The 27,993-nt window shown below is 46.5% G+C and overlaps 3 protein-coding genes, 1 long non-coding RNA gene and 1 pseudogene across 11 annotated transcripts; 4 read left to right on the forward strand and 1 right to left on the reverse strand.

The window, feature by feature from the left end:
* Window positions 1-2,249: 2,249 nt before the first annotated feature.
* Window positions 2,250-7,451, reverse strand: LOC119329382. 4 transcript variants are annotated; one of them, XR_005159471.1, is made up of 9 exons: window positions 7,251-7,451; window positions 6,430-7,166; window positions 5,792-6,151; window positions 5,143-5,317; window positions 4,821-5,049; window positions 4,321-4,463; window positions 4,167-4,232; window positions 3,802-4,028; window positions 2,250-2,512 (listed from the first exon to the last, which is right to left on the reverse strand). XR_005159471.1 is itself a non-coding variant. In XM_037602418.1 (8 exons), exons 2-8 carry the CDS (start codon window positions 6,486-6,488, stop codon window positions 4,014-4,016), a joined length of 1,086 nt encoding a protein of 361 aa, XP_037458315.1. In that variant the 5' UTR covers window positions 6,489-7,166; window positions 7,251-7,451; the 3' UTR covers window positions 3,694-4,013. The 4 variants fall into 4 exon arrangements, 1 of the variants encoding a protein (XP_037458315.1); XR_005159469.1 differs by having other exon boundaries at window positions 3,802-4,067; XR_005159470.1 differs by having other exon boundaries at window positions 3,802-4,067; window positions 5,792-7,166.
* Window positions 7,452-9,725: 2,274 nt separating this feature from the next.
* On the forward strand, window positions 9,726-14,067 carry LOC119331323. Of its 4 annotated transcripts, none has more exons than XR_005160450.1 (3): window positions 9,726-10,379; window positions 10,683-11,961; window positions 12,406-14,067. It is a non-coding gene; the product is annotated as an uncharacterized LOC119331323 (long non-coding RNA). The 4 variants fall into 4 exon arrangements; XR_005160448.1 differs by having other exon boundaries at window positions 10,683-10,765; window positions 10,876-14,067; XR_005160449.1 differs by having other exon boundaries at window positions 10,683-10,765; window positions 11,754-14,067.
* Window positions 14,068-14,891: 824 nt separating this feature from the next.
* Window positions 14,892-16,400, forward strand: LOC119331775 (red chlorophyll catabolite reductase-like). 2 transcript variants are annotated; one of them, XM_037604953.1, is made up of 3 exons: window positions 14,892-15,163; window positions 15,194-15,284; window positions 15,631-16,400. In XM_037604953.1, exons 1-3 carry the CDS (start codon window positions 15,003-15,005, stop codon window positions 16,237-16,239), a joined length of 861 nt encoding a protein of 286 aa, XP_037460850.1. In that variant the 5' UTR covers window positions 14,892-15,002; the 3' UTR covers window positions 16,240-16,400. The 2 variants fall into 2 exon arrangements, with proteins under 2 accessions (XP_037460850.1, XP_037460849.1); XM_037604952.1 differs by having other exon boundaries at window positions 14,896-15,284.
* Window positions 16,401-16,824: 424 nt separating this feature from the next.
* LOC119333204 lies at window positions 16,825-17,934 on the forward strand. The gene has a single exon (XM_037606184.1). It carries the CDS (start codon window positions 16,825-16,827, stop codon window positions 17,932-17,934), a length of 1,110 nt encoding a protein of 369 aa, XP_037462081.1.
* Window positions 17,935-27,371: 9,437 nt separating this feature from the next.
* LOC119333206 overlaps window positions 27,372-27,993 on the forward strand; it is a 35,169-nt pseudogene continuing 34,547 nt past the window's right edge.

Here is a 27,993-nt window from a genome sequence, read left to right on the forward strand (position 1 = left end):
ATGTATGAGGGCCCAGTACGACGCTCCGGTGGCATTGCTACCCCCAGGGCCCCCGTCCCGCCTAACCCTGGAGCGGTTGACCACGAGATCTAGCCCTTTGACTTCCCACGGACGGGCTTTGACCAGTGACCTCTCCACCCGGTTGTGTCAGATCAGCCAAGAGGGACACCGGGGAGCAACATCCGGGCCAAACCCACAGATACATCCACTCCATGTAGACCCGACGCATCCGTTCCCCCCTCCAGGTGCCGGCGGCGGCGCCGTCCGTGATGGGGCCACACCTCGGAGATGCGTGCCGCCTCTTCGGACATGCCATAACACCACCCGGTTGTGGTAGGTCATCCGATATATATATAAACACTTGGAGCAAAGTCCCCTTCGTATAGACCCGATGCGGCTGTTCCCCATTCGAGGTGCCGGCTGGCGGCGGCATCGTTCGTGAGGAGGGTCACACTGCTCCGTACAGAACCGAAAAATATTGTATGTATGCTTATTAACACATACTATATGTAAGTTAGTCAATTAATAATAATAAAGAAAACAGTGAAGAAAAAGAAAAAAAAAGCTATATGTATGCTTATTAACACATACTATATGTTTATTAACATACTATATATGCTTATTAACACATACTATATGTATGCTTATTAACACATACTATATGCTTAATAATAATAATAATAATAATATATGAAAAAAAAGAAAAAAAACTATGCCGACGGCATAGCTGCGGCCAGGGCAGATGGACGGCGCGCTCAGATCGGTGACGTGTCATCTATGCCGACGGCAGCCGTCGGCATAGGTCCTGGTCGGTGCGCTCTGGATCGGTGACGTGTCACCCGTATCTATGCCGACGGCCACCCGTCTCGGCCGTCGGCATAGATTAGACGTCGTTAGCCGGCCGTGATGATCGTTGTCAGCGGGCCCGCATCTATGCCGACGGCCGAGATATGCCGACGGCCGCTGTAGGCGTAGTCTGGGATAAGCCGACGGCCGAGATATGCCGACGGCTGCTGTCGGTGTAGACGGGGATAGCCCGACGGCCATTGTAGGCCGACTGCCAGGACCTAGCTGTCGGCATAGCTCGGATTAGGCCGACGGCGGCCGTCGGCATACATTTGGCTGTCGGCTTAGAGCCCTGTTCCGGTAGTGCGATCGAACATCGAGTCCAATGGGAACTTGTCCGAGGTCCGATCTGACATGGCCTCGGGCTCTTCCTCGGGCAGGCTAGATGCTTGGTCCGTAATGGCAGTGGCCGGCTCCAGACTCAAGGTCAGATCCGAGGTAGGTATCACACCGTCATTTTGGGCTAGGATTTATTCCAAGGCCTGGACAGGTGTGTCTGTACGATCCTCAATCTAGTCTGACACCCATCTTGAAAACACAAGTTCACCACGAGAATCCGTGGTGTATTCCAAGCTTTCAAGTCTACCAGTCTGTCCTGGAGCGAATCTCTCGATATGGTCGAGGTGGCCAGTTGAATGTGCATGGAGGGTAATGCTACCGAAGACAAAAACTATACATGAAAAAGGCCAAGCCACAGCCGATGTGATCATCGATCTAGAAATGCCATCGGGTCGCTTCGACTACGCAGAGAGACTTGAATGGGCTACCAATGTTGAATTTATATCCAGAAGATCTCGGGCAGGGGGTCTTGTTCTAATAGCCTTGAGACATGGTAACAGGAGGCACCGTGTTTACCTAGGTTCGGGCTTTCTCAAAGAGATAATACCTTACTCCTGCTTTGATTGTATTGTTGTGGATGAGGTACAAAGTACAGGTGAACTACCACGAGATCGTATGTGAATGTGTTTGTCCGTCTACGGCCCCGGCACCTCGGTTTATACAGATACTAGGGGTGCCTAGGGTTACACATAAGTTGGTTGCATCTAGGAGCAAACTTGCCAGAGATTATCCCTAAACCTTGGAGTATGCGCCAAGTATTTGGGTTGTTCCTTCTTTGTGTTCTTGGGCTAGACAAATGAGGCCCACCAGTTGATGAGCTTAGAGGAGGGCCCTCGGCCCAGCACAAAGGATAGGTAACTGACATGCCAAACACCCCCTAATTCAGGACTCTGTCGGCTGGACAAAGGGTATATGAATTTTATCTGAATAATTTGCCATGGTCATTTGCAATGAGCAATGATATTGAAAGAAAATTGCAAAACAGATTTCTCTCGCTGTTACTTTGAGTGTATTTTTCTCTTGCTGTCTTTTAAGGAAATAACAAGCTTACCTTTTAGAAAACAGCACAAGGAGCGCCCGACTTTGAATTAATAAACCCAACATAGGCAAATGTTAAGCGAGTCTTACACTATTACATCAACCGGCCCTTACTGGCCAGATGAGCAAATTGGCGATCACAAAACAAGGTACTACTAGTTCGAACGAGCTAACGTACAGAAAACTATCTTCATGAAGAGGCGCTTCTATGGAATGCATGAAGACGTTCGATCTTGCACAAAACTTCAGAAGCAGCATCACCGTCCTCCCTCTTCCCCAGAGGACACCACTGTTAAAAATAAAGGACCGTCTAAAAATGTAGTTAACATGGTGAGAAGGAAACATTTTTTCAATAGTCATCTTATTACGAGTAGTCCAAAGCGCCCAAGCTAAAGCACTAAATGTACGCCAGGCCAAACGGCGAGGCTGGCCTCAGGCAGGCAACACGGAGAAGCATTAGAGCTTCAGTCATCGATTGTGGGTTCCAAGTGTCACCAAAACATTCTCTGACATAGCTCCATAGGAACCCGACGAGGGCTCATTGGAATAGGATGTGATTGACATCTTCTGAAGATCCACATAAAGCACAACACCTTTCCCGGACCGTGCCATTTTTGTAGATGAAGTGCCGAAGGAAGACGGTCCAAAGAGGCACTGTTGTAGCCCACAATGCTTTAGCAAAACACACTATAGGGCCTTGGGCTAACTTAACGTGTAAATATTTAACTGTGAAGTTTCCCGAATCTTGAGGTCCCATCTGATCAAATCTTTATTCGTGGAAAGCGAGCCATCCAAGAGAAGACGCAGACGAAAGAGAGTGCAAAAACCCAATGTTGACATTGCCTGTGGTAAACACCTTGCTAACAAGGATCTCAAGATCCGACACAAAAACAGAAAGTGACGGGAATTTGGCGCAAAGTGGCTTGCCCGAAATCCATGTCGACACCCAGAATTTAGTGTCAAGACCGTTCCCTACAAAGAATCTCACGCTAGGTTGAAGATTTATTTGCACTTCTCAATCCCATTTCAGATTATTATTTTTCGAAGTCGCCCCCCTCTTTTTTCCAGATTTGAGAACCCTTGGTTCTACAGGTAAAGAAAGATCCATTGAGAAAGTATTTAGCTTTAAAGATACAGGCCCAAAGGCCATGTTCATTCTGCGCAATCTCCCAAGTCCACTTAGTCACTAGGGCCAGGTTGATCTTTCTAGAAATGGAAATCTGTAAACCTCCCTGGTATTTAGGTCTACAAAGGTTAGCCCATCTAACCATGTGGTATTTACGTTTCTTAGAAGAATCCGCTTCCCAGAAAAAGCAGCTCTCACTTTGTCAAATTTCATGTGCGCTTCTTCCCCTAAGATAAAGAGACCCATCACAAATGTTGGGATGGCGGAGAGACAGGCGTTGGTGAGCGTAAGTCTAGCAGCAGTGGACACATAAGTTTCCCCTGCCAAGCTACCTGAGTACGGAATTGGGGAGATTGAACGTTTAAAAGGTTTCCGTTGGCAAAATATATATTTGCAAGTGGGTTATCATGTTTGCACAATCTTAAACAACAGCGTAGTATGCACAACAATACCTTGGAGCCTAGCTGGTACCAATTGTATTTCTCCCTCCTCCCCTGGCCATTAGAATTTCTACAGAATTCCTATCTTCCAAATTAGTTTGAGGCAAATAAAAAGGTGGAGTAGGCCGCTTCAATCTTCCACTCCACCCTGCTGATTCGCTAATGGTGTTGCATGCTGAGGGTCATGACTTTTTTTTGGCTGGAAAAAAGCTTCGGCACGCGGATCATCTTTGAAGCGCCTTCTCATTTTCTCCAAAAAAAGTAGGATCATCAAGGCACTAAAGTAAGTGAATTCACAACAAGCAGGGAATAATCAGTCAATTATCAAACCATGGTACTAGATTAACACTATCCACAAAAGATATACTGTATATTACCGCGTATATACGCTTTACCCTAGCCTCCTCCTTAGCTTGCAGCCTAGCTTCCTCCTCGGCGTCCAACTATAAAAGGAGGGGCAATGCATGTAATAAATAGTTAAGCAATAGAAGGTTGGACGTACTCACACACACCATAAATAGATCATCATACATTCTCATCAGAGCTGCTATGTTGAATATTAGTGTCACCACCGTATGGCAAATATGGATCCAAGTGACCACCAGAGTATTCATCAGCATCATTAGGGTGCTTCAAGTTAACCCTTTTGTTATACGTACAACCGCGGCAGTGACCTTCATTCAATAAAGGAGACAGAGGAGACAAGTCATTTACTACCACATACAAACAGCCAACTAGAAACAACTACATGAAAATAACCGAATAACTGAAATGTAAAAAAATGTGTGCAATAAGTCACTATGCATGGCTGTGCAGATTGAGATATTAAAATTGTTATTATAATGTATGGATGAAGGAAAACATAATAAAGGGTCAACCGAACAGTGTAATATGAAACATGTTTACAATTACTCAGTTATTACTCCCTCCGTCCCAAAATATAAGAACGTTTTTAACACTAACATAGTGTCAAAAACGTTCTTATATTCTGGGACAGAGGGAATAGTATATAAGGTGAGAGTATATAATACCATTATCATTAGATTTAAGCATGTAGAAACAGCTGAGCGCAAAATCTTTATATGGTCCTCCAATATGTGTGATTTCCGCAAAGAACAGATTATCGGTGCCACTGTGAAATTCATCATCTCCTTTAGCCCTTGTAGTGAAATTGAGATGATAGTACCAGTCGTACTTATGGGGGCTGCCCTCACAAACTGACTGGATGCACACAATATCTTTGAGTTCATATGCGAGATTCTAAAACAGAAAGCATGAGTCGTATCAGTAACTGTTAGATGAGTAAGATAACAAATAGAGTGAGGGTGTGGGCGGGAGGGAGACAGAGCAGACCCCCAAAAGATTGTGGTCCTCGTTATATTTGTCCAGTAGAGCTTGAACCAATAGGCGTGTATGGTTAAGCCTTTCGGGTTCTAATAACGACTTTGAAAGCTTCTTCCTTGTACCATCAGGCCGGTAAAGAGCCCGCCTTGTAACTCTCTCGCTCCAGGACATCCCATCTAAGCACCTAGTTAAGATCAAAGCATGCTATTTGATAAGTAGATTGTATTACACTTCCTGAAAAATGGAGAATGCAAAGTGATTTGAAGTACTCTGTCAAAACGTGTCTAGGCCAGCCAGACATACTGTTAGGTGAATTAGTTGTAAATAGGCATCAAACAACTGCCAGGTCTCTTGAGTTAGGTCATGGTAGTTTGTGGCAGTGGTAGTAATAATGGTACTACCAGTGATCAACAAAATCTAAACTACACTGGACTATTTGCAAGCTTAGAAGTCTAAGTCCAACCTGTCAGCTTTCCGACAGTCTAGTTTGGGTAATTGTCCTTTCGCTGCTTCGTGCTCTTGAAATTGTGATAATCTTTTGTGGCCAACTCACAGAAGCATATGGATATTTGTTTTTTTGAACACAATTGCAAGTGTGAACGCACAGAATAGGAGACATCAAGTGATGGTAATCTAGAGCAGAGCAGGGAAACTTTACACGTTCTTATCCCGCAGGTCATCGAGATGGCGACTGATAGCATCATCAGCTTCCTGTACGCTCTGGAATGGCCCACCAATAGGAGGGTATATGTGGACTGATCCCCGGAGATCAGTTCTGATGATAAATGTCTTGGCCCAATTATAAGGTCTCCGGGACGTGATGGCCGGTGTCCCAGGACTAGGAGACAAACGCCCAGGTGGTGGCGGCGAGAGCCCGACGCCTCTCTCATCAGCAGCTACTGTCTCCACCTGCGGGCAGGAAGAGGAAGTGGCAGTAACAGATGATTCCCCCAATGTTGCAGTGTCGAGAGCCTCCTTCAAGAACAAGATGTCTTGCGCCGCCGACGCCTCTAGGCTCCTGAAGTACCCCAAAAATAAAAAATAAACAGAGCACCACATTATCTCAACTTATACGAGATAATAATTCGCATTATCCGTGAGGCGCTACAGAACAATATATGGGTAAGCTGGTAAAAGTAAAACTAGCCCGAAGTAGGGCCGAGCAATCGGCCAGAAATCCGACTGAAATTACGCAGTGATCTATGTAGACGAGAAGAGAACCCTCCCTCTGCAACCCTGCAACGAAACAATTTATACATCCCCATCCAATTCCAAGCTCGATCGCGACGGTCTTACCGGGGTTCCGTCCGGGTGGCGAGGCGCACTTCATCGTCGACGTTTCGGCGGGTGGCCATGGAGGTTGGCTTGGCGGGGTGGAAGAGGTACCGCGGCACTAGGGTCTGGATCGATATTGCTCGTTGGGCCGAGGGGAGGAGATCGGAGGATTCCGTTTTCTTCTAATACCTCTTTCCCTATCCCTACTAATATTTATAATTTTATAATTATTAATAAATAAACCAGCGATCGCTTCTGGTCGTCCGTCATTGGTCATTTTGCAAAAAAGTCCCCCTGTTTCTTAGGAATTAACCCGTGGTCCTACTTAAATCTGGATAACGTTTCGTTTTTTGCAAAAAACACCCTGCCTCCACTTAACCGCCGTGAATGCCCCGCCGCTTGCCGCCGGCGCTGACTCCGCAGAAGCCAAGGCAGGAGATGCGCCACGGCGGGCGTATGCGCCGCCCGAGCCCAGGAATGGGGCGAGGCACGCCATGCGTTGGGTGCCTGCGAGAGAAGTGAGAGATGAGCGGGAGAGAAAAGGGAGGACGGGAGAAAGGAGATGGAAGGCCAGAGGGAGAGAGAAGAGAGCGGTGAGGTGCGGCGGCGGTCCTGCTGTTGGTGCTGCTCGCCGGTGGCGAGCCGGCCATCAGCGCGAGGAGGTGAGCTAGAGGGTGGATGTGCCGGTCGTAGGGGAGGAGGGCGCCAACGGCCGGCGAACTCCAGCCGCCAGGCTCCCTGCATGCTCCGTGCATGACCTGGGAAGGGGAAAAGAAAGAATTGAGAGGAAGAAGGAGAAAGCAGGGAGAAGGAGAGTGTTATGGGGCTGCGTGCGCGAGTACACGGGAGGTGGATCGGGTGCTGAGCGGAGGAGGACGGAGGCTTGTTGGTGGCCTCGATCTGCTCTGGATCGCGCTGCGCTGCACGGTGGGAGGGGGGCTAGCAACAGCAGCGGCCGTTGAGGGAGGGAGGGTGCTGCGTGGTAGTTTCAGAGAGATGGGGAGAGAAGATAGGAAAGGAATCGGGGATGGGGGAGAGAAGAGGACGATAACTGCTGAAACGATAAGGTTGGAGGTTAGCGGTGAGCGGCTGAGACGAGGACGAGGATGAGAATAGCGGTGCCGTGGGGCCAGACGACATGCGTCGCCTGCTCGAGATGGCTACTTTGTCTACAGCTGGATATAGGACACCCGAGCAGGCTTGAGTGGACACGGGAGCACTCGCCGAAATAGGACTAAATTAGCCATCAAATCGTTCGATTCTGGGCGTGCACATCTGATTACTTTTCTGTATCAACGTACACATGCCGGGTTTGGTTTTACTTTTTTTTCCTTATTGAAGATTTGCATTTGTTTCTGTTTTTGACTGACTGCATAGATCAGGACACACACGACTGAAACATACTCCCTCCGTCCGGAAATACTTGTCCTATAAATGGATAAAATGGATGTATCTATAACTAAAATAAGTCTAGATACAACCATTTTTGGGATAAGTATTTTCGGACGGAGGGAGTATATGCCTAGACGTCCAGTGAAATAAATACATAAATTATCTCTAGCCACTGATTCCGATTTATACAAGTGCATAATAAAACATAGGCGCAAAACATAGGCAATTACATATCATGGCTACAAAGTCTTCAATTGTTCTCAATAAAGTTGTTATTCCAAATCAGGAAGAATATGCCATGCTTGATGTCCCTGAAGAAGTTGTTTTCTAGAGAAGTCCCTGAAGATGGTTATGTTGAAGGTGGTATGGAGGAACGAGGCAACCAGCTTATACATCCTTTCGACCCGAACATTGATGCTATGAAGAAAAAAGAATCAGATAAAATTACTTTGAAAGAGATGCATATATGATATTTTTATTTTCTGATATCATTGCAATGGTTAATCTATCAGTGTGGTATGCTTAGTCACTAGGCATCGACAAAACGCTCTACAATGTTGTACTGTAGTCAGACAAAAAACATGATGAATATAGAAGTGCTCTTACTTTAGTATCATTTTTTGCTTTCTAAATTGCTTCAAGGAAAAACTTGATCAGTAGTCTAGCATGGAAACAGCACATACATTCTCATGCTTATGTCCAACATAATTATATTTATTTATAAGTAGCTACATATGCTCTATTTATGATGCAAATTTTATATTTGATATTTAATCAACATCATCTTCATATAGTATACAAAACTCTCATGCAGGCAAGCAATTTGGATGGCAATCTCGAGTCATGGATCCCAACGAATAAAAAACAAAAAAATATAGAGCAGTATGTATGAACGACCAGTGAAGAAAAACAAAAAAAGCATCATGAAGCGTATGAACCAAACAAAAGAATTAAAGATTCAACCCAGTTGCCAAAAGAATCACTGTTCAAGATATCTTCCGACATTCCGATAAATCGCCCGGTTTATCGCTTACCGGTGTCTGGCCGATAAGATAAATCGGCTGATAAATTAGCCGATATAGCGATAAATCGGTCGATATGTCGATAAACTAGCCGATTTACCCCTTATCATGGGTCGATCGATAAGTTCACGATAAGCGATATCCCAAACATTAAAATACACACAAGAGAAGAAGAAATATGCAAACGTTAAGCCAACACAGAAGATAAAAAAGTGCGCATGGGAAAGGCAGAAATACACAAATATGCAACCAGGACAAAAAAACCTAGAATAAAGCAAATTATAGCTAACCGTGAATTGAGGCGCAACACACTAAACAAAGATTCAATTGCGATGAAGAATCATGCATATATCATCACAGAACAGGAAGTTAATACATCTATACGACTAGGACTGCATGGTTAGTACACACACAACATCCTTAGACGCTAGGCGAAGTATACGACATTATCATTGTGTGATATCAGTAACTCAACGTAAGTGTTGTGTGTGTGATTTTTTATTATCAGCACAATGATTAATTTACAGGTGAGATATGCATTGTCACTATATATTGACGGTCTAATGTACAATATCATATAGAAGTCAGGCAAAAACATCTTGTGCACCCTTACTTCAAAAATCCTTTGGATTAGTAACTGAACTCTTGGAGAATTTGCTTCCAAGTCGAGAAAATGCACTCGACGAAAGTCCTCCATGCACCCCTCTCTTCAACCACTGCCCCTCTACCCGTAGCAACGCACGGGCATGTCGTACGTCGTCGGCCATTTTGCACAAAAGTCCCCCTGTTTTCTAAGAATTCAACCCGCCATCCCTATGTAAGTGGATCTGAAAAAACGATTCATTTTTATAGAAAAAAGCCCTACGTTTCCAAGAATTCAGCCGCGACCCTGTCTTCTATCTTATCCCTTTTCCAGCACGGCGGGGCCGTGGTGGGCTCGCGGGAGACGGCGCTCGGGGAGGCGGCGACGCGCTCGGGCGCCGCATCAGGCGGCGGAAGCGAGGTGGGGAGGCGGCGTTGCGCTCCAGGGATGCAACAGAGAGGCGTCGAGGCGGCGGTGCCCTCGAGCGCCGCATTAGGCGGCGACATCGAGGCGGGGAGGCGGCGCTGCGCTCCGAGGATGCAGCAGCGAGGCGTCGAGGAGCCGCTGTGCTCGGGTGCCGCATCAGGCGGCGGCAGCGAGGCAGGAGGCGCACGGGGAGATGAAGGAGGAGAAAATGGAGAGTCGGCCGGGGCACGGACCACAGCGGCGCAAGCTCGCAGGGGGCGATGGCCATAGCAGGGAGGCGGCGCTACGCTCGGGCACCGCATGCCTCCTCTGTGTCTCCTTTCTTTCTTCCCCAACTCCTTCTCTCTTGCACGTCGCCGTCTTGCTGGCCACGCAGTAAAGAGATCGAGGAAGAGGCGGGAGTCGGGTCAATCGATCTGTCGCACGACGGATGCTGCACTCCCTTTTCCATCTAGCAACGGGCCGCAGAGGGAGGTGGAAGAGGAGCCACAACCTCCGAGCAGGATGCTGCCGCCTAACACGCATCTGACCATGAGCTGGAGGATAAGGTATTCACCTCTAAAATCACACTTCTGTTTCCCCGTTTTCAACTCAGATATGGGTTACCAATATAGCACTCTCACTTGGATTTGCACATGAGAGCAGTACAAATACTTGCACCGAACTGTATGATTTGTTGAGCCAAGTGTTGAGTCTGATATGGCATCTTTATGCTTTCAGAGAAGCGCATCTCTGAAATTCACAGTTTTAAACCCAAAGAGATACATCTAGACAATGCTCTTCTTGTCTGACTTTAACTTAGTTGTAGAAGTATCCTATGCTACTATTTGTTGACCAGAATTGGCTACCAGGTTGGAGATTTGGTATCGGATGCTGCTCCAAGAACGAGGGGCCAAGGTGCTGAACTAACAGCAGGGGGAGGATGATTCTTCAGGTAACAACATAGCCCGTCGACTAGAGAATTAAGTTAACTGTTTGCTTTACTTGAAGCTCCAAATTGTAGTTATTTTATTCGTTCACTGATTTGGTATAATCTTAATCTAGGAGGATTATCACTGTATGATACGAGATACTGAAGTTTAGCAATGATAAAAGTCTGATGTTGAATGGTTCTTTTCGGAAGTACAGTTGTAAGATCTATGATTCTAGCTTCGACCTTTAACTGGACAGTATTAATTGGACATATAATTGATGATTTATGCACAGCAAGATATTCTGTTGCTTTTAGTTCTTCAATCAGATTCATCTAGCCCTTTGTTGACTTTCTAATTGTTCCACCCTCTACCTCTAAAACTCAGAAATCAGAGAAAGGTCATTGGCAATTTGGCATATCCCTGTCACTGGCGAAGGTTTGCTAGAGAGGAAGAGGACCAAAATCATTCTTTCTATTGTTGGGGGCATACATAATACATATAGATAAATTTGGACCATTTATAACAGAGATTTCTTGCCAAAAATATTAACTCTGTCCAGCAGTGGGCATTGTCAAGGTAATAAAAGGAATTTGCTGAACCTAATTGAATGAAAGAGGGATGGCTAATCCGATTGAGAACCTTCTGTAACTGAATAGACTTACGAACGATAACAATAGTAAATAGTTCCAATTAACAGACGTTGTTTGATTAAAATACTAATTTAAGAATTTGGCGAATCTATAATTCTCTACATAATCAGTTAGTGTATTTTTGATCACCGGGTTATCCTAGACCACTTGGGACAGTATCATCAATTTCTTGCATACTGCAATGCAAGTTTTAAAAGCCAGTTTCTTATGTTTCCTATTATCTTTATGTTCACCTAACTGCCAAGAATCATAAAGGATGCACCTAAGGAGGTAGATTTTGTTTTATGCATTTTTTTAAGTGTACAGATGCTGCAACTGATTAACAAAACATTGTTCAACCTTCTATGAGTCTGCCTAGGGAGCTGCACAGATTTGGAACAACTTCCAGAACATGCACCAAGCATTTTGGTCAGGTACCACTAAGCTGCCAGAGCAAGATAGCTGGGATGTCAAGTCCCTAGGGCAATGGTAAATCTCAAATTGCCTGATGTTCGATGGGAAGCATCAGACAATACCAATGTCCAGTAGTAAGATCTGATTGTGCAGGTGGTCAAGCCAAGATAAGTGTGCGTGCATCACCGTTTAGTCGAGATTTAGAAAAAGATGATGTCTGCTATGATAGTTTCCAGAATAGTTTGGCCCTTGAGACACTTCCACTGTATGCATGTGTGTTCCTTTTTTTCCAAAGATATGCATGTCTATTGATTATTATTGGAATTGGTTCAACAAACAGTGCATATGTGACAAAATTACTAAAATATACTGACCGAGCCTGATAATATGACTAATCCATACAGTGGATATGCGCCAATGCTCAAATTTTAAAAATGAAGGATTCAACTTTTTTGGATTATTATTATTTGTGAACTCGCGAGTATGCCTAGCAATCGTAAAAAAATATATAGTTCGACTTAGTGGTAGGTTCTGCAGTAGTCTTGCCTTGAAGGTTCCGTTCATAGTAAAAATTGATATGTCTTTATGAAGTAATCTGAGCATTTTGTTGGTTGCAGGTCAACTTTGTTCTCCAATATAGGTGGTGTATGTTTGTGCAAAATGATTATGGAAGGACTTCTGGTAACTTTATCTTTTGTCAAGGTTGTTTACTTGGTGGAGCAAACTTCCATTTCCTCTGAACAGGTGAACATGACATGTGTGATGGCTGTTAGCCCTAATGAGCTTTAGACATGTATCTGAGGTTTCGTTGGCTGTGAACAAGTAGGGTCAACGAGTCGAGCAGATCCTGGACCATCACATGAACACATGAAACAGGTCGATACCGGCAGCTTTTGGTAACCATTCTAAGATCTAGCACCTTGATGCAACCCAGAATAGCCTCACTGGATCAACATTCCCGGGAATAACAGAATTGGTGAACCAGTTGACACTTGATCTTAACTAATCAGTTAATTAAACCCTGAATCTGAATGAAGGGCTCCTTGATTAATTTTTTCACAAGTAGTCCAATGATTCAGGGGTTTGGACTTTAGTGTTTTTGGATTATTACGGGGCAGCAACCCTGCTTTTGAGCACACCCAAACAAATTGAATCAGGGTCTCTGCTTTTGGTTGTTCAAGTTTGTGATAAATCATTATGAACAATTGTGTTTCCGGTGGCAGCTAAATACATTGGTAGATCTGCACCATACTCTGCTCCTATTGATTGATGATCACAAGTCACAACCCAATTTTAGATCTATTTGATTTGTTTCGTTTAGTGTTGGATGGTGCAAATTAAAGAAAGTGTACTGTCATTCATCAATTTACTAAATCTGGCCTGAATGCGCCGTTGCCTGGATTTCTAAATCTTATCCAATTATCTGGTAATCATTTCCTTAGCTGTTTGACTGGAGCACATTCTCTTGATTGAGGAGATGAATCTAACTGAACCTTCTTAGCTTAGAAACAAAAGTCGTTCTTTCGATGAACCGAGAACTATTGCGGTTAATTTGTCAGCAATTGTGTTCCTTCTGTACTTTAATTCTTGGTCTATGTTGAGTTGGGGGATTTTTACAGTCTGACAACAAGAATCTTAGACAGTCTGAAATTAGTTGTTTTTTGGATTATCAAGTGAGAGAGACATGGTCCTTGAGTTGCTGTACCAATGTATGTTTAGGGTTTAGTGAGATTTTCTTCCTGTAAGGTGCGGTTCTTGGGGATAGATAAAATACCAGTCACATTCAATTTGTTGTGAAGTCTACCATTTTAGTTCAAATGCCACCTTACCAAAAATAGAGAACACTTTTGCCACTGGAGTAGGATAACAAACATGAAACCAGTTAATCAGTGTATCATAGATGACTGCTTATTTCTAAATCACCAGGGCGCTCTCCCTGCAACGGAACTACTTGGGCGTCTTTGACGGCAGCATGCTTGATACTGAGGCTGAAGACTAGCATGGTTGATGAGCTAAAGTGGCGGGTGGAGCTGGACCACAAGTCCACGGCGCTCGTGTAGAAGGATCACGTCGGCGGTGGCGGCTGCCCAGGCCATGGCCATGATCACCAATCTGCAGGAGGAGAAGGTGGCGATGCGGACGGAGGAGTATCGATTGGTCATGGAGGAGTAGAGTGTGTATGATTGTGATGAGGCTGAGCGTCTGGCTACTGAGAAGTGCTTTGTTTTGGGCAAGCCAAAATACTTGAAAAAAAAAGAGAAAATACTCTTCCCAACTAAGCAACCAACTATTTGTAAAAGTTCCTAAAAATGCTCTAAAAAAACTATATGCAAAAAAAAACCTAACACAGTAAATATAGTTTTAAAATGTTCACAGTTCTACATATGTTCACACTATTTTTGTTTGAAAAAAATATGTTCGCACTTTTTAAAAAAGATTCAAAATTCCCAAAAAAGTTCCATTTTTACTAAAAATATTTCCATTTAGAAATGTACAACAAAAACAAAATATGTTCAAAAAAATATTATTTTTTGAGAAATGTTCGAACTTCGTAAAACATAAATATTCTAAAAAAAGTGTTCCAATTTTAATGAAAAAGTTAAGTTTTATTAAAAGTAAGAAAGTTTCCATGTTTAACCTTATCATCGGTGTTTATTGAAATTGGATATAAAGATGGTCCACAATGGCACATGAAGCAGGTTGAGCTCATTTTTCCGCCCGGTGCAACGCACGGGCATTTGTACTAGTTACTTTTAATATATAATAGATAGATGTGCCTTTGGAAAAGGACTAGAGTACTGTTGGTCGACATGTACACTGTGTGTAACTGTTCGATGTTATCAATAAGTCTAAAGTAGGAGGCGCTTTCAACCACCTAACCTTTTGTGGGCGCGTGGAACGCGTGGAGCAGGCTGTATCTCACGTGATCGATGGCTTGTGGATGCAGGATTGGTACAACCATTCGTCTGGTAGCAGATATGTGGTTTTAGTTGAGTTAGAGTCAATGCTAGCATATGACCAACGGGAATGCAGGATTAATGAAATTGAGAAGTGGTCGTGTTTTTAGTTACGGCAACAGTGGTCGTAAAAAAGAAGTTCATGCATGTATATCAAACCTTTAAAGGGTAACTACCAACTCGAAGCCCCTCTTCTGTAAACGGGAACGATCCCGGCCGGACAGCACGAATCAGTTCCCGTTTACAGAAGAGGGGCCATGCTCCGGCCAGTGACCTCTGTCTCCATGGCTGCGCCAACCCTTCCAACTATCTCCGGTCTCCACCATGGCGTGTCTCCTCTTCTCCGAGCCAGAACATCAAGCACCATGTGCGCATGCATGCCCTCCCTGGCGCACCGAAAGGTAGCGCGAGAGCTGGTGGCTGAAGCCGAGGCGCAGTTGCTGCCCTCGGCTGTTCCTGCAGACGTACTCGAGTTTCGGAACAGCACCGGAACCGCCGTCGGCATGCTGGACGTGCGTCGAGGCGTGCCTGCCTCATCGGTATTTCCTCTCTCGATTCAGTACCTACGTGATATACTACTACTTTTGTGCATCTCTCTCTCTCTCTCTCTCTCTCTCTCTCTCTCTCTCTCTCACACACACACACACACACACACACACACACACATAAACACACAAGCATCACCATGGCTCAACTGAAATTAATAGGAATTAGTAGCTCCGTGAGAACAACAAACCCAACAATATTGGCAGTGGAATCATGAAAACTGGCGCACTAATAAACTTGCCTAATTTCTTCTATTTGCTCCTCCTCGTGATCATATCACTGTATCAACAAAAACGACAAATGCGTACGATTTTCAATGGTCTTAACTTCTGTCTACAGATTGATTTCATGTTGTACTCGTCACTTCACTGCAAAGTCCCGAATGGTGCAATCGATATTACATCGGTTCTTATTTCCCTAAACGCCTTGTCGGATGCACCACATTTCCTCATGGAGTTCATACAAGGCAGCCCAAGTTCAATGGTAGTGATTCTCGATCTGCTCCCACGTAAAGACCTTGCACTCCACCCCGAGTACATCGTCAAGTACTATGAAAACACTGGGCTGGACAAGCAACGTGAGAACATCGAAGAGTTGCCACAAACCCGTCCATACCGGTCGCCGTCGCTCTTTGTGCGCAGTGCATGTTCTCCAACAGCGCTGTCGGTCACCATTGATTGTGGTCATGGAGGGGAGAGTACCTTGGAGGAGATAGTGTCCAGCCATCTGGCATCAGCTGTGAAGGAAGTGCTTCAAATCTGGCTTCATAGTTGTGCTGGTCAAACATCCGAAATGGAAGATGCCGAGAGGGAGATCATGGTCAGGAGGGATCAAGCTGTAAGATTAAAATCAATCGAGGTCGATCTGACAGCAAATTTGCCTAAGATGTTCGGTCCAGATGTGTCCAGCCATGTAATCGCTGAAATTCGTAAGGCCTTTGGAGCCTAGCATTGAGAAGCAGAAATGTAATCTAGGTGACTCGGCATCCTATTCCTATATTGGAATCCAATCACAAGCATGTTCCTTGTCAAAGCTGTGAGTTGTAAGTAATGCGTGCCATGATTCATTACTTATTATGGCAGGGTCTTATTTTTACACCATTTCTCTTTTAAACTCTTTCTATATTGAACATAAACAATTGAAAGCGCCATGCTCAATCTTGGTATTACTCTGGATTAATAAGCATGATATGTTCAATGACTTTCCTTAGTTACAAGACCCGTAGCAAGCACCAAGTACGGCCCGCCACTACTAGCTTGGTCTAGTCTAACTAAAAAGCGCAAGAATTGATATTCCCCGTATGTATCGGGACTCCGTTTCTGAGTTCTTTTCCAAGTTCTCCTCCGACGCCCTGACGTCGCCACCGCTCCAGCCTTCATGGCCTCATCTCGCTCGCGACCTCCCCTCTCTTCCATGTTCATGGCTCGCTGGTGGCCATCAGCCCTTGCGAGGGGAGCTTCCCCGCTCGTGGCGGCCTTCATCAATCCAGCTACTGCCCGTAGTCTTCCCCGATTTCCTCGTGGATCTCGGAACATGGCCGCCGTCAGTCGAGCACAAGCCGATGATGAATCTGGTAAACCACACAGGCGACTGCCCATCTCTTCTGGTAAGGCTATTACTGTTTCCAAGGGCAACGAAAATGGTAACGTCGCCGGTTGTGACCAAGATCGGAGCAGCGCAGCCGAGGATCTGACGGTTGAAATCGTTTTCAGCGAGGAGGACGGATACGCCGTGAATGATGTGCTCGCACAAAGCAGACACCGTGATGGTTCTATATACAGGGGTGTGGATTCACTTTGGTGGAAGAGAGAGTATCGTATTGCGGACCGTACAGAGACGCGGCTTGAGGCAATGGCATTGTCAAATCCCACGAATTGTGTCGTCCTCGATGGAACTTGCATAACTCATGATGCTTTTAGCATGCTGCAATTTTACTCGGTGGAGTTGGCTGAAGTTCCCATGGATGGTGGCTCAGTAGAGCTGTATGGATACATAGCGGTGCGGGATGATATCGATCCGTTGCTTAATTATGTCGTCAATATTAGCAGGGATGATCCCATCGTTGTGGAGGAGGGTTCTCTCATCAACATGACTGGCCCTAAGCGAGGGACAGATATCGCGGATAGTGTTCTAATTGAATATGACATGAGGATCAAGGTAGGTGAAGAAGAAAAATATGACATACAACTGATCGATGGTGCATCAATCATTGGCCCTGAAGGCAATTGGAATCGGCCATTCACATTTCGCATCCCTGGCGATGGTGGAGCGGTCGACATAATTTTATCATGTCTTTTATATGCAGTTGAGGCGACGGTAGAGGTTCCGATATCGGAAGTGCAAAGCAGTTTCAATTTGTCTATGGGATGTTTAAGCAGTGGGTTTAGTGAGGAAATCCGGCTCTTTGATGGTGCGGTTGCTAAATCATGTGGCTTAAAGAGGTCTGTGGTTGCTGTATTGAAAAATTCTTCGATAGATTTGGAGTTCAAGGTTGTTGCACTGTCATCCAGTTCCGACCACCAACATTGTTGTCCTTTCAAGGCTAAAACCCATGGGCATGATACTCAAGAAATAAAGAATGATTTTGCGTTAATCTCGGTGAAGGTGACTTGGTCGACGTTGCTTGGTAGCTTTTCTGACTAAGGTTTGTCCGGCGGTATTTTTGTGTCTGTGATTAGCAGGCCAACAGATTAAAAACTTCGACAGTCTTAGCGTCGTGGGCTTGTGACAAACTTGGAGTGTAATCAAACTATTGTAGTAAGTCATTAATTACCCTTTTGTCATTTCCTTGTCCTTTTTGCACTGGTGGTATTCCATCCATGTTACATTAGTGTTCCCATCAACTCCAACCATGTTTTGACATGTAAGCAAAGCTACTAAATAAACATCTTTGTTAAATATATGTCCATGTGTTCAATATCCATGGGTTAGTTGGCAATTTCATGCCGTCTATTAAGTCTTACTTCTTGGAGGATTAGCTTAGTTGTATGCTTTGTTTGGGAGAAGTGCTTCTGTTTGCTATACAAATACTATTAAACTCGGTGGTTAAACTCGTCGGAGCATGGTTAATATTGGCAACGCATTCAGCCTCTGGTATGATAAATTCACCTGTCCCATCATTTATAACCCAATTGTGAACAATGCAACAAGCTATAACAATATCTACTTGAGTAGGATAGCAGAAAAATGGCTTGGCCTCATGAAGGATTTTGAATCTCCCCTTGAGTGATCCAAATGCACACGTAGCGGTGGTACAAAGCAAAGAATGTCTATGGTTGAACAATTCCTTCTCATCCTGAATAGGATTGTTCCCCCACTCATTTAAATGACACCTCACAGCACGAAAAGGAGGCAAGAACCCCGGTTTGGCTCCATGTCCAGCACCAACTAGATAGAATTTTCCTAACATATGAGCAACAAGCACGTTACTTTGCTATACATAAATAGTAGCATTGACAAATGTAGCTACATCAAGTTACCTTGTGGGACACGTAGGCCATTTGGACGTTCTAAAGCATTAAGAAAAACTTGAGCATCATATGCTGACCCCTCCCAACCAGCTAACACAAATATGAACCGAAGATCAAAATCAACAGCCACCATCACATATTGAATAGCATAGGTCTTTCTACCACGACAACGAGGCTCCATGTCCTCTGTAACAGAGGCTCATACATGTGTACCATCAATAACTCCAACACAATCCTATTTCATGAAAATTAAATATTAGGATCTAACCAGATTTATGCCTAGAAAATGAGGAGGATGTAGCTCTCACTAAATCTCATACCTTAAAGTATGGATCCCACTCTTGTACCCCCTTGCCAGACACATGGTAAGGCACACATCAGCTGCGGTACACAACATGGCATACCATATCGAGCCTATGACTGAGGCATAGGGGACGACCTTCGTCCTTTTTCTTTCTTCTGCCGTGGTCGAGCTTTCAGTCTTACTCAACTTTACACCTTACAACTCAAGCAAGAACTCCTTCTTTGACTGATCAATTTTGAAATCCTTCAAAATCATTTCAAGGTATGTGCTCTGTGAAAGTCTTATCAGACGTCTTGATCTATCTCTATAGATCTTGTTGCCCAATATATAAGCAGCTTTACCCAGGTCTTCCTTTGAAAAACTCCTTTCAAACAACCCTTTATTCTTTTCAGTTATTCTACATCATTTTCGATCAACAATATATCATCCACATATACTTATCAGAAATGTTGTAGTGCTCCCACTTACTTTCTTGTAAATACAAGTTTCTTGCAAACTTTGTATAAACCCAAAAGTTTTGATCACCTCATCAAAGTGTATGTTCCAACTCCGATATGCTTGCTCTAGTTCATAGAAGGATCGCTGAAGGTTGCATACCTTTTAGCATCCTTAAGATCGACAAAACCTTCTGGTTTTATCACATACAACCTTTCCTCATGAGAACCGTCAAGGAAACTTTGTTCACGTGAATGAAGAATCAAAACATCAATTAAATCCTTAGTACTAGATTCCTTTGTTGGCTAATGAATCAAAGTAGAAGCAAAAAACACGAGCCTTCCTCGGTTTGGTCTTGATTTCCACCGATCTGTAAGAGCATCTCCAGCCGTTGGCCCCCCCAGGCGGCTCTAATAATCGCCGCCTGGGGGTGAACCGGCGCAAAAATCGGTCTGGGGGCGATCGGGTTCCCAGCCGACGCCCCCAGGGCCGGTCCCCAGGTGACCGTTTAAAATATTTTTGAACATGTATTTAACTAAAATTCGCTGAAAACTGGAAAAATATTTGGTGAACTGAAATATTTATTAAATTTTGGCGAACATACATAATAAACATAGGAAAAACAAAAAAGGGGCTACAGGCCGAACAACGCCCTGATAAAGGCGAAGTCGCCGCCGTCGCCGCCGCCGTTGTCTTCGTCGTCGTCCTTCTTCTCCTCCTTCACGCCGCCCCTGCTGGACCCTTGCCCGGCGTCTCCCTGGCGGACCGGTGGCGGCGGCGCGTCATCGTCGCTGCCGTCATCGAGGACGACGGCGCCTCCCTCGTCGTGGCCACGGTGCGGAGCGGCGAACCGCTCGTAGGTGCGGCACTGGCGCTCCAGCTCGGTGCGCGCCCAGTCTGCGCGCGCCCACTTCAGGGCCGCCGCGTCGTCGAGCTCCGACTCCGTTTTCACGCCGGTGAGCTCCGTCTTCACGCCGGCGAGCTCCGTCTTCGCGGGGGCGAGCGTCGGCTCCGTCTTTGGCTTGACGAAGCGGGAAGGAGCCGAGGAGGAGGTGCGCCCGCCGCCCTCGTTGATGACGATGCCGCCGCTGTGGGTGCGCGGGCCGAGTGGTGTCTCTGCTGCGGGCTCGGCCTTGACGCCGAGCGCTGCCGGCGAGCCGGAGGAGTGGGAGGAGGAGTGGGCGGCAGAGAGGGAGGAGGAAGACGATGAGGAGCCAAACCTCCTGGGCATCCATTGGCCGGCGCGGGGGCCGGGGCGGCGGCCGTGGCAGGATATGTCATCGGCGGGTTGTTGCCGCCCTCTAGGTGCTGGAGGACGGCATGGAGCGTGCGGTCGGGGGCGCCCCACCACAGGCGCCGGCCCTCGCTGTTCTTGGAGCCCCCACCACCGGGGCCCCATTGGTGGCCAGGCGTTGCGCCTCCTGGTGCTGAAAGTACGCCGCCCACGCATCGTGGTTGCCGGCGGCGTACTGTCCTGCTACTCCGGCGTCAGCGAGGCCTGCACGAGGTCCACCTCCTCGGCGAAGTAGTCGGCGCGGGCGGTGACTTCGCGTAGCGGGGGAATGGGGACGCCGCCGGTGCTGACACTCCACCCCCCCCTCCGGCCCGGCGCGCATGTCGGGCGGTGCAGGGATGTTGGCCTGGAATAGGAGGTACGCCTCCCATTCCTGCAGCGTGCGGCGGCCAAAGCCATTCACTGCCGCCCCATCACTGGGGAACCGCTCCACCATCGAGGGAGAGAGGAGAGTACCGGGAGGGTGTTCGGCGCACAGAAAGCTCGACAGCGCACGGGGAGAGAGAGGAAGAGCTCGGCGGGGTGCGGCCACCAGCGAGGGAAGGCGCTTTACATAGCGGCCGGGGGGTGGGCGCCGCGCCGCCCGGTGTGTACGTGTGGCGGGAGGCGTTGCGTCGGCGCGCCGCGCCACCCTCGCCGCCCGTGTGGAATCAACGGAAGGCTGACCGGCGGGCAGCCTTGGCATTGATTCCCCGCAGGAAACCGAGGCGTTGTGAGGACGACGAGACGAGTGGCTGACGCGGCGGGCCCGCGGTGAGTTCGCGTCAAAACAGCTCGCCCCGGCACTCCCAGACACCCCCCAGAGCGTCGGGTTTGGCCTGGGTCCGCAGCCCTAATTTCGGCCCAACCCGATAAAAAACGATCTTCTAGAGGCATGGCTGGGCCGATTTTCGTTTGCTGACGCTAAAAAAACACCTGGAGAGGGGTGTGTTGGGGACGCGGTTGGAGATGCTCTAACAACTGAATACTTCACCAGACGGAGTTGTACGTATCTGGCCTCGTAACGGAGTTGATAGGTAACTCGAATGTAGCGGGATGGTCGTGCTCGACTGGGGCGGCTGAGTGCGGTGTGCTGGAGGTCGCTGCAGGGACGGCGACTTGGCGAGACCGCGGGCGACATGGTGAAGTGGGCGGGCGTCGGATTCCGCGCTAAGTCATCTGATGGCGCTAGTGGAGGCCTGCTAGTTGCTTGGTCTGATGTTGTTGCTGTCAATTCTGTGCAATGCTCCAGAAATTTCATTTCCCTCAAGTGCTCAAATAAGATTACTAGTGACTCTTGGCAACTGATTAATGTGTATGGTCCACAGCCTCACAATGAGAAGATTTCTTTTCTTAATGACTTACAACTGTTATGCATGAACTCCCCCGATCCTCTGATTTTAGTGGGCGATTTCAACTTGATTGCTGCTGCTGCTGACAAAAGCAATGGTAATATCAATAGAGGGTTGATCAATGCATTCAGAAACTTTATGAACCGGTTGGAGCTCAAGGACATGTATTTGCATGGTAGGAGATATACTTGGAGCAATGAGCAACTGCACACTATCCTGGTCAGGCTCGACAGGGTTCTTTATAATCAACCTTGGAATGAACTTTTCCCCAATGCTCTGTTACAAGGCCTTTCCTCCGCTGATTCAGATCATTGTCCACTCCTGCTTTCAAGTAATGCTCTGTTCAAGCCACAGAGAAGATTCATGTTTGAAAATATGTGGGTACGGCTAGAGGGGTTCAATGAAATTGTTACTGCAGCTTGGGATAGGGCTACTAAGTCGAGCAATCCGTACACCAATTTGCATAACAAATTGTCCTTCACTGCCAAGAAGCTCAAGTCTTGGGCTTCCTCTCTGCTGAGTGATATTCAGTTAAGGACCAGAATTGTCCACGAACTTATCTTACAGCTGGATATTGCTAGAGATAACAGGACGCTCACCCCCGAAGAGCACACTTTCAGAGGCAAGTTAAAGATGATGAGCCTCGGCTTTGCTGCCTTGGACAGGTGTATGTTGCGTCAACGTTCCAGATTTCTCAGGCTCAAGGAGGGAGACTGCGACTCTCAGTTTTTTCACTTGAAGGCCACTGCTAGAAGAAGGAAAAATTTCATTACTTCTATCTTAGTTCAAGACACCGAATATACTGACCAGCAAAACAAAGAGGAGCATATCTGGCAACATTTTAATGATCTTCTTGGCACTTATCAACCCAGGAACTCTTCTTTAAACCTCGAAGCTCTTGACCTCCCTACCTGTGATCTAGCTTCCCTTGACCTTGCATTTTCGGAGGAGGAAATCAAAAAGGCTGTTTTTGATATGCACCCAGAGAAGGCCCCTGGTCCTGATGGTTACACTGCCTCTTCTTTCGCACGTGTTGGGATACTGTCAAATATGACTTGATTGCTGCTTTGAGACACTTCCAAGGGCTAAACACGCAAAACTTATTTCTGCTTAATAGTGCTGTTATTGCCTTGCTTCCAAAGCACCAGGGTGCTGTTAGGCCTCAAGATTTTAGGCCCATTAGCCTAATCCACTTCTTCGCAAAATTAATTGCCAAGATGATGGCTGCCAGACTACAACCATGGATGAACAAGCTAACCTCCCCATGTCAGAATGCATTCATTAAAGGGCGAAGCATACATGATAATTTTGTCTATGTTCAGGCAATGGCTAAGACCCTAAGACAGAAAAAAATCCCCTCTGTTATGCTTAAGTTGGATATATCCAAAGCCTTTGATTCAGTTTCATGGGAGTTTCTGCTTAAGCTACTGCAAGGTCTGGGTTTTGGGCCGAAGTGGAGAGGATGGATATCGGCCCTCTTTTTCTCTGCTTCCACAAGAATATTAGTCAACTCCAAATGCACTCAACAAATCCTCCATCGTAAGGGCCTCAGGCAAGGAGATCCCCTCTCCCCGCTGCTCTTTGTGCTTGTGGTGGACTGCCTTGGAAGGTTGATGGACAAAGCACAAAGGAACAACATCCTATCCCCTCTGGGTAACCAACTTGTTAAACACCGTGCATCTATTTACGCAGACGATGTCATCATTTTCCTCAAGCCTGAGATGCATGATTTTGGGGTTGTAACTGAAGTGCTGAAGCTTTTTGGTGAAGCAACCGGTCTCATCACTAACCTGGCTAAAAGCAAGATCCTTCCTATTCGGTGTGACGGCCTTGACCTTACTCCCCTGCAGCTGGCTCTTGGATGCCAGCTAGCTAGCTTCCCCTGCACTTACCTTGGGATGCCTCTATCTGATAGGCGGTTGAAGCTCGTTGACTTCCAAGACCTGCTTGACAAGTTAATTAAGAAGATTGCGGGTTGGAAGGCTAGGTGGATCTCCTCCACTGGAAGAATGGTACTCGTGAGGTTTGTACTTTCGGCAATGCCAATTTTCATGCTTCTGGCTGTTCATCAACCGAAATGGGTTATCAAGCAAATCGATAAGCTACGTCGTGCTTTTTTATGGTCTGGCTCTGATGCTGTCTGCGGTGGCAAGTGCCTTGTCCGCTGGACCCAGGTGTGCCCACCCATCTCTGTAGGCGGGCTTGGCATCCATGACCTTCAAGCTCAGGGGCGGGCGCTTAAAGTACGCTGGCTTTGGCAAAGCATCACAGATCCGGATAAACCATGGCAAGGTCTGCAGCTCCCTGTTGACAAGCACGTTCAGGCTCTTTTCATTGCTTGTACCTCCATCAAAATTGGTAGTGGTATTAAGATATCCTTTTGGCACGATCACTGGCTCAACGGTGAGATTCCTGCTGTTTCGTTTCCTAACCTTTTCAAGCATAGCAAGAACAGAAGAATATCGTTGGCTGAAGGACTCACCAATAGAAAATGGGTCACTCTTCTGAAGCGCAACCCGGGCCCCGAGGTGTTGAGCGAATACATTGACTTCTGGCACAGATCCAGTGTGGTCACTTTCTCCAACCTGGAGGATGAGTTCATTTGGAAATGGTCAGCGGATGGAAGATATAATGCTAAGTCAGCTTACCTATGTCAATTCTGGGGCAAGATTGATTCTCCTCTTCCTGAGATCATTTGGCATATCAAGGTTCCACCAAGAATAAGATTCTTCAGTTGGCTCTTTGTACAGGGCAAATGTTTGACTGCGGACAACCTTGCGAAGCGAGGTTGGCCTCACAACCCGATCTGTCAATTATGCCACTTAGGGTGGGAGGATGGTCTGCACCTTGTATCTAGCTGCCCCTTCACGGCTGGAATCTGGGGCTATTGCCTGGCGATATATAATTTTCCATTCAACCTCTTACCTATTGCTCATACTGGCTCTATATTGGACTGGTGGTTAAAGGCTCTGGATCGTACAGGCAGGAAAAAGGACCTATCATCACTTATAATGACGGTGTCCTGGCAGGTTTGGAAAGAAAGAAACAACCGCATATTCAACAACAAGGCAAACCACTTCCTGAAGATCGCTGAGAACATTATCAATGAGCTGAATTTTTGGAGAATCGCTGGATTCAAAGGAGCACAATGGACAGGCGCGAGATAATTTATTTATTTATTTCTTTCTTTTTCTAGTGTACATTTGTATAGCTTTTCCTTCCCCTTTCTGGCTTTCAGCCGTCCTGAACCTTGACCTGTATTTCTTGGGGTGTCTCATTCTATCTTAATGAATGAAATCAGCACAATGCTGTTTTTCGTCAAAAAAAAAAATCGATACGTGGTGGAGCCGGCGTATAGAGTGTTGCCGGAAAATTTCCGTCCTGTAGATCCCGTCTAGCTCCAGATCGAGGAATGCAAGCTGTACTAGTATTCCTTGATCCGTGCGGCAGAGAAAATTAAGCTCTTTTCCGGATCGAAGGCACCCTCCGGCCAGCGGCTTCGTGCTGGCAAGTTGCAACATGTAAGCGGCAGATCCGGTAGTAGCATTTGCAGGACAGAGCGGTGTGACAAGAGGCACTCCAGCTTAATCTGGACGGCGGTAACGGACACGGTGACAAATCCATGATGAAGCGACACCGACCAACGTGCTGGAGGCGAAGCGGAAGCCAGGGATCCGTCCGGCGGCTTGGCGCAGAGTGCGGCAGAACGCGCAGCCGATCAGCATCGATTAGCGGCGATGAACCTGGCTCGGATTCATTTAGGGTTTTCTGGTCTACGCTTTGTTCCTCTCCGTTTATCCGTGATGTCGATTACAATTCACATATATGATATTATAGGGGTAGGGACCTTCTGATACTGTCTTTTTCAAATAGTCCACCTTTTATACAAATAAGATTTCTAGTCGGTAGAACTAGTTTCCGGGATAGAGTCCAGATTAAATTACTAACCACGATCTTATTCGTCTGTTAATGGATTCTCCCGTTATGTCCCTGAAGCACGTGCTTGTGAGTAACACGCCATAATAGAGTGTAAATTTTTCTAATTACATAGATCAACATTAGGGTTGTAATCTGACTATACGATATAGCTCTTTCCAATAATTACTGGACCCGAGTAGTCTTTTTAATATAAATAATATATTGTATCCATTGATAATCGACCAGCTTCCTTAAATATATACTTCCTCCATTCCATAATATAGTACGCTCACGCTTCCCGAGATTTAAATTTGATCATAAATTTAACCAATGAGACCAACTGAGGTGGGAGCAAAAATTATACCACTAAATTTGTACCCGCTGTAGTCAGCCTCGTTGGTTAAAATTACGGTTGAATTTGGATCTCGGGAAACACGAGCGCATTACATTATGAAATGAAGGGAGTATTACTTAAGCACATGTATAATTCCGTAACAAGGTATTCCAAATATTAACAATTCCAAGTAATTTGATTGTAGTTGTAGGACACATAATTCCAAACACTGCATGCCAGGACGTTGCCGTTGTACTCCCTTCGTTTCTTTTTAGTCTGCATATAAAGTTTGGTCAAAGTCAAGCTTTGTAAAGTTTGACTAACTTTATATTAAAAAATATCAACATCCACAATATGAAGTCAATATTATCAAATGCATCATGAAATGTATTTTCATACAACATAGTTTTAGTATTATAGATGTTTATATAAATTTGATCAAACTTCGTGTAGTTTAACTTTGACCAAACTTTATACGCAAAGCAAAAAGAAACAGAGGGAGACTCTCTTCCTCTCCCGTTGTACTTTTTTTTTGGATTGGTTTGAATTGGTTATCACATACGTTGCCGTTGTACCGATCTCTATGCACTGATCCCTCTTCTTCCGGAAAAAAATTTTATGAGACCAGGTCTCACGTGAGACTCATCCTGATGGATAACACGTGGCATTCACAAATCATAAAGCATCCCGCACCCCCACTTAAAATCGGGGGGAGGGGGGGAGGGGGATTAGATGCTTTGTGATTTGTGAAGTGCCACGTGTCATCTATCAGGACGGGTCTCACCTACTAACCGTGAGACCTGGTCTCGTATAATTTTTTTCCTCTTCTTTCCTTCCGCTGTTAGATTATTGTACTATTCAACCGGCTTCTTCTGTTATCTCTACGTAGTAATAGGATCAGTAGCTGAGGTGCGTCTATTTATTCTGTATACAACCCCAAGTGGAGGAATACAATACATGTGTTGATCTCAGTCTAATTATTCAACATCCCGCCATGGATCATCTTCTTGGTAGCTCCCTCTCTGCCGACCTCGACTCGCCGGCCACACCAGGCGCCCCTTTGCCGTGGGCCCCGTGGCTGCGACTCCCGTGGCTCCCGTCGCCCCTGCAGCGACCGCCGTGGCCGCCGCCGCTCCTGCCGCGCTCCCCGCGGCCCGCCTCGTTCCCGAGTCCCGACGTCGCCCGCGGCAAGGAGCCCGTGCCCGAGGCCCCCTCTTCTTCCTCGACCGCGGCCTGGGCACATCTCGCCGCGTCGCTGGCGGCCCCAGCCTCGGCCACCCTCCGCCTGGCCGGCAGCGTTCCTGTCCAGCCTCTCACCCTCGGCGGCTCCAGCGGCGCCCTGGTAGACGTAGGCCCCTGCACCCAGTCGTCCCCGGACGGCGACCGCCCAGCTTCTCCCGGACGCCGAGACGACCTGAAGGAAGTCGATGGGGCAGTGGACTTGGAGATGGAGGATCCCACCGGCGAAAGCGCCGGCAGGCTGCTGTACAAGCTTCCAGCGAGGATATCAGGGATGCTTTATCCCCACCAGCGCCAGGGGCTCAGATGGCATCCTCGGCGATGACATGGGACTGGGGAAGACCATGCAGGTAGGGTTTCTTGCTAACTCATTCTCC

This window comes from Triticum dicoccoides, chromosome 7A (genome assembly GCF_002162155.2).
Source record: "Triticum dicoccoides isolate Atlit2015 ecotype Zavitan chromosome 7A, WEW_v2.0, whole genome shotgun sequence".
In the NCBI taxonomy this organism is placed as follows: Eukaryota; Viridiplantae; Streptophyta; class Magnoliopsida; order Poales; family Poaceae; genus Triticum; species Triticum dicoccoides.

Excerpts from the sequence above, each read along its gene's own strand:
- LOC119333204 (XM_037606184.1), top strand. The coding sequence starts at position 16,825 with ATGGCCGCCGTCAGTCGAGCACAAGCCGATGATGAATCTGGTAAACCA.
- LOC119331775 (XM_037604952.1), top strand. The coding sequence starts at position 15,003 with ATGCTCCGGCCAGTGACCTCTGTCTCCATGGCTGCGCCAACCCTTCCA. Across the intron at positions 15,285-15,630 it reads GAGGCGTGCCTGCCTCATCG|ATTGATTTCATGTTGTACTC; the intron begins GTATTTCCTCTC and ends TTCTGTCTACAG.
- LOC119329382 (XM_037602418.1), bottom strand. The coding sequence starts at position 6,488 with ATGGCCACCCGCCGAAACGTCGACGATGAAGTGCGCCTCGCCACCCGG. Across the intron at positions 5,318-5,791 it reads GACCTGCGGGATAAGAACGT|GTGCTTAGATGGGATGTCCT; the intron begins GTAAAGTTTCCC and ends GATCTTAACTAG. Across the intron at positions 4,068-4,166 it reads GGGTAAAGCGTATATACGCG|TGCCTTGATGATCCTACTTT; the intron begins GTAATATACAGT and ends CACTTACTTTAG.